The 6,092-nt window shown below is 38.1% G+C and overlaps 1 protein-coding gene across 1 annotated transcript in view; it reads right to left on the bottom strand.

Moving 5' to 3' along the window:
- Positions 1–3,135: 3,135 nt before the first annotated feature.
- The window catches only part of LOC107697549 (gastrula zinc finger protein XlCGF57.1-like), a 7,463-nt gene continuing 4,506 nt past the window's right edge, over positions 3,136–6,092 (bottom strand). The window contains exon 3 of the mRNA XM_016498343.1: positions 3,136–4,307. Within this exon, the coding sequence (XP_016353829.1) occupies positions 3,262–4,307 (1,046 nt within the window). The 3' untranslated portion in view covers positions 3,136–3,261. The remainder of the gene's footprint in view (positions 4,308–6,092) is intronic.

Below are 6,092 nucleotides of genomic sequence, written 5' to 3' on the forward strand. Positions count from 1 at the left end.
CGTACTGGAACTACTACAGCTTCTTTCCAGCAACTAGGTAATTGTCCCTTTTCCCATACCTTATTATATAACTCTAAAAGAATACTTTTTGATGAATCACTTAAATTTTTTTACATTATATAGCATATCTGATCTTTACCCGGCGCTGATAACCTAGTACTTCTTAATGTACTATTTAATTCTCCTATTGTTAGTGGCAAATTAAGTATGTCATCTACCTCTTCATCTTCCATATCTTAAAACTGTTCCCTCTTGTCCTTTCCTCCCTTCTTCGTTAACATTATCCGAACTATGGATTTTGACAAATGTTTTTATGATCATTTCCGCTTTCTCCTTCTCTGTCACAGCTGTGCCTTCATTATTTATTAATGTAGGATGTCTAAACTCTCTCCTAATTCCATTCATTTTCCTTATCACGCCCCATACTTTATACATATCTGTTTCTCTTCCCACTGACTGACAAAATGATCTCCAATATTCCCTTTTTGCTGTTTTAATAGTTCTTCTTACCTCTGCCTGCATCTTTTTAAACTTGATTAAATCTTCAAAATTGTGTGTTCTTTTAAGTATTTTAAAAACTTTGTTCCTTTCTTTTATTACTTTCCCACATTCTTCCGTCCACCATGGGACTATCTTCTTTCTCCTATTCCCTAAACTTCTTGGAATTGATTGTTTTGCTGCTTCTATTATACCTCCACAAACTATTCGATTTAATTCCTCTATTTCCTCATCACTATTAATTACTCCCATCATTTAATCACGTATCTCCCTGAATTTCACCCAATCTGCTTTACTAAATACCTATCTTTCTGACCCACTTGACTCATTTATTTCATTTCTTACACCTATTTCTATAAAAATTGGATAATGATCACTTCCTAACGTACTATCGTTCTTAACTTCCCACCAACATAATCCTGCTATAGCTTCCGATACAACTGTAATATCAACTGCCGTTTCCTTCCCATTTACCACATTTATTCTAGTGCCATCTCCATTGTTTACACATACTAAATTTTAGTTCCATTAATTCCTCTATTACTTCCCCATTTGAATATATCCCGCTCTTTTTCACGCCCTACCGCCATCCATTCGTCACTATTCATGTCATCATCCTCATACCAAGATCCTTCTCTCCTGACCCATTCACTAACCAGTTCATGCCTTCCGCATTCCTCCAAATGTGCGGACTCATGCGATCTCCTCTCAGATTGTCCTGATCCAGCAATGTTGTCGTTTGCTTTCCCGCGACCTCCAGTCCTCCCATCCATGAGCCACTAATCGCTACCCTCCACGTATGTGATCCGGTAACCAGAAGTCCGTCAATTCTTGGACCCGGAGAAAGCAATGTTTTATGTGAAGTCGACGATTCAAGGTGAGGAAATGGCAAAGTGAATCTTAACATCCCATTCTACTTTTTTTTTTTTTTTTTTCTGGACTTTGCTTTTTTTCTCCCCCGGACTTTGACAGAGTCAATTGCGTTAAAGTTACAAGACTCCTTCCAATTTATTACTCCGATACATATGCTTTCTCACGTTAAAGAACTATCAGCACACATTTTAGTCTTCCTCCTTTTTGGATGCTGAGAACACATAGATGTCACTCATTAAGTTATAAGAGACATTGGGACTTTTGTGCTTAACTAAACGGCAGTGTTTAAGTATGGTCAATTGGCGTTCTTATGGATGTATGCGTATTACATTCATAATGTTCCACTGATGTTGCTCACTGTTAAAATGTGAAGCGGGGGGGGGGGTTTCCCCCTTCCCTAATAGGCTGGACGGAAGCTGGTTTATAGGACACTAAAGTGGTTCTCCCTTGCCATATTACAATGTATGGCACATCTTGCAATGGGTGTTATAGCCACCAGGTTCATTTAGGTGGCGGGGGTTGGGGTCCTATCAGACACAATTTGTTTAAAGGTTTTTTCTTGTTTTGTTTTGATTATTTAAAATGTCATTGTATTGAATTATGGGGTTGTGTTCTCAGTGTTTTGCTCATTAAGTCCCCTTATGGCTAACACCAGTCCAATGGGAAATGCAGGGCGCACGATCAACTTTGTTAGTTGAAACGTTAAGTTAATCCAAGAAAATGAAAGAAAGAAAATCACTCACTGCTCTTGACTGAATTACTTTGTAGTTTTAACAATAATTAATCCACAGTCAAACCAAAAATTATTCAGACACCAGATATAATTTTTTATATTTGTTTACTAGTGGGTGCAGGACACTATAGTTCATTTGTGTAAGTGAGTATAGCAAAATAAAGCTAACTGTGACATATTATACCCAAAAATTCGTCATACTGTGGACTACCAGTGAAATTGATTAAAAAAAAATGTGGGACCAAACATTATTCAGACACTTTGACCTGACCATGTTTTGCTTAATCCCTTAAACTCTGCTTTGTGTGTGTGTGTGTGTGTGTTACACCCAAAAATGCACAATATTGGTGTTATTTTAAAGGAAACTCTTTTAGAAAATACAAAAATAATAAATACTGTTGTATGTGTTCAAATTATAAAAATAAACACTAAAAATAGTCGCTTTTGTATTATTTTTCTTTGAATGTATAACTCAAGCCCTGCATGCTTCAGCCATTGTACGTTTTATTTGATTCTACTAGATGGCAGCAAACAGAATTTTTAATCCAGCATTTTCCATTCAAAAGTTATGTTTATTTAACCAAAGGGAGGCAAAGTGGTCTTTTAGCGGCTTTTTGGAATCTCCAAAGTCCTGACTGCAAAACAAGCTATTATGAAGAAGCCTACTTTTACTATATGCAATATGTGACAAAAGTACTCAAAAACAAGTTTCATTCTTCTCAAAAAGAGGCTCAATACATTCAATATACAGTGCAAATAATGGGGTCGACAAAAATACGATTAGCGACATGAAAACATTTATTTATAATAGTTTATTACAAACTTATGTTTGTTATTCTACTATAAAATATATAAGTGGAATATAATGTAACTATGTAATCTAAAATACAAAAAGTGTACATACAATAGTACACATGTACATATACATATACAAAATTTACATTTTAGAATGAGCAAATATTGAATGAAAAACAACCATTAGGGCAGCGGTTCTCAATTCCAGTCCTTTTGTTCAGTCTGTGGTGTAAAAAGTTTGCATTAGCAATTAAAGAAAAAACACTTAAAGTCATATTGCTACGACTTTTTTTCACAATTGAATTGTCTTCCAGAATTAATGCACAGATGATTGTAGAAATCACTCCTTTTTCTAAATTTTGTCACTGTGAGGAAAATGGTGATTTCTTCCCAGAATGAGTTTGCAAATGATGTTTCATGCTGCTTTTACATGTGAAACTCTTCTTACACTGAGGACACTTGTAAGGCTTCTCTCCAGTGTGAACTCTCATGTGAGTTATAAGGTTTACTTTAACAGTGAAGCTCTTTCCACACTGTTGGCAGGTGAAAGGTTTCTCTCCAGTGTGAATTCTCATGTGAACACTGAGGGTATCTTTTCTTGAGAAACTTTTTCCACAGTGATGGCACATGAAAGACTCTCCTCTGATGTGAGTTATTACATGATTCTTGAGGTGATTCACGTCTGTGAAACTCCTTTCGCACAGATGACATTTAAAAATGTCTCTCGAGTGAATCTTCATGTGATTATTAAGGCTTACATTATATCTGTAGCTCTTCCCACACTGAGGGCAGGTGAAAGGCTTCTCTGCAGTGTGAATTCTCGTGTGAGTCTTTAGATTTGATTTATGCGTGAAACTCTTCCCACACAGTTTGCAGGTGAAAGGCTTCTCTCCAGTGTGAATTTTCATGTGGGCATTAAGTTGGTTTTTACGTGTCCAACACTTTCCACACTGAGAGCAGGTGAAAGGTTTCTCTCCAGTGTGAGTACTCATGTGGACATTAAAGTGACTTTTCCATGTAAAACACTTTCCACACTGAGGACATATGAACGGCTTCTTTTCAATGTGAATTTTCCTGTGGACTTCAAGGCTTTCATTTCGATTGAACATTTGTCCACACTGTTGGCAGGTGAAAGGTCTCTGTCCAGTGTGAATTCGCATGTGAGTCTTAAGGTTTCCTTTACTTGTAAAACTCCTTCCACACTGTTCGCAGGTAAAAGGTCTCTCTCCAGTGTGAATTCTCACGTGGGAATTAAGGTTTGTGCTTTGTGTTTTTTGAGCTTTTTTTGGTGAGGACGTCTGTGAGAAACTAATCGATTTTTCTTCAGTTTTGAAATCATGTTTCTCATTTTGATCTTTGTCTTTCGTTTCATTCAGTTCTTGACTCTCCTCTTTCAGTGCCATCAGGTCTGAGGTAAAAAAAAAAAGAGAAATACAAGTTAACACCAGTTTAACGCAGCAGCTAGAGCACTTACTAGTCACACTGACCACTCTCTGCATCATCTTAATCTGGAATAAACAGTTACTGGCCACAGCATTTGCCAAATTCAATCTGAAACAAAAAACACTTTAACAGTGCCAGTCCTCCCTATACGCAAAGTATGTAAGTTGCATATCGAACCACGAGGGGGGCCCTATTGAAGCTGTGCAATTAATAGAATCTTAGTTTCATTTGATTAGTTTGACTTTCAACAATTATAAAAACACAATGGCACATTCGGTTTCTGTTATTTATAGTGTGGTGGCTTTCCTTGCGTGTGATCTGATATGGTGTGAAACACAGACATGTATAGGCTACTGCTTAAGGCAGCGATTCCCAATTCTAGTGCTCACAACCCTCCGGTCTGCATAGTTTGCATGTCTCTCTTTTTAACACATCTGATTCAAATCATCAGCTCATTAGAAGAGAGCTCCATGCATGAACTGTGTTCTGATTGATATGGTCCCTACACAGTGTTCATTGCTCCCTACTCCCTGAGCACGGGACATCCATTGAAGTTTACTTCACTTTGGAACATTCATTCACGGATTTGCTCTATACCACGGCCTGCAGCGTCTTCACACAGAGACAAAAGTTACTAGAGAAGTGTTAAAGGGGACCTATTATGCCCGTTTTTCCAAGATGTAAAATAAGTCTCTGATGTCCCAAGAGTGTGTATGTGAAGTTTTAGCACAAAATACCCCACAGATAATTTTTTATAGCTTGTTAAAATTGCCACTTTTAGGGTATGAGACAAAACGTGCCGTTTTTGTATTTGTTCCTTTAAATGCAAATGAGCTGGTGCTCCCGGCCCCTTTTTCAGAAGAGGGTGGAGCTTCAAGAGCTCATGCTCCAGCATCAGTGTTGCCAAGTCCGCGGTATTCCCGCAGAATTAGGCTTACTTTAACACTGTTGCCGCAGGTTGTTTCTCATGTCCGCGGGTTGAAGCGACCCCCCGGAATGCGATTTTTAACTGGAGACCCCCTGAGTTGAGTTGAGTTGCGATTGGGCGGGTTTTCTTGTGAAAACATGGCAACTCTGTCCAGCATACAAACAAACATTCCACTATTAGTACAAGGCTGTTATTTTTACAGAAAACGTACTCTGATTAAAAGTCAGTCATCTGATTTTACTGTGCATAATAAATGCGTATTTATGAATTACACAGATGGGGAGAATGGCGCGATAAAAATAAAAACATAGCTGGTCTCATGGTGCCTTTGCATGCTATCACAAACTTTAAACTTTTAAGTCCCACTTGTGATTATGAGCTTGACAAATTAAAGGGATCAACTTCACATTGCTTTCATATGCAATTTTTATCTACCACATTTCTATTTACGATCATTCTGGAAACATGTGAAGGCAGCTTCAGTGAAAACAGTCAGAGACAATGCTAGCTTTAGCAACATTAGCCTTACAGAGTGCCAAGAAGCTCTTTCAGAAAGGCAATTTAGAAAACAAAATATGACTCCTATGTTCGTTGGTGCATCCCAAAACACAACACTTGTCATGCCTTCGCTTTGGATAAAAGCGTCTGCTAAATGACTAAATGTAAATGAAGACTGTAGTACTGTGAGAAACCCCCCCCCAAGCTGCAGTCTTGAAGTGTAGCTTGCCCACCGTCCATTTTCAAGTGCAGTGGGTGCACCTAGCAAACTTGCTGAAACAAACGGCGGGTGAGTCTCTGTCTTCATCGGGGGGGAAAGAGGGG

The sequence above is a fragment of the Sinocyclocheilus anshuiensis genome, unplaced genomic scaffold (genome assembly GCF_001515605.1).
Source record: "Sinocyclocheilus anshuiensis isolate Anshui unplaced genomic scaffold, SAMN03320099.WGS_v1.1 scaffold1886, whole genome shotgun sequence".
Taxonomy (NCBI): domain Eukaryota; kingdom Metazoa; phylum Chordata; class Actinopteri; order Cypriniformes; family Cyprinidae; genus Sinocyclocheilus; species Sinocyclocheilus anshuiensis.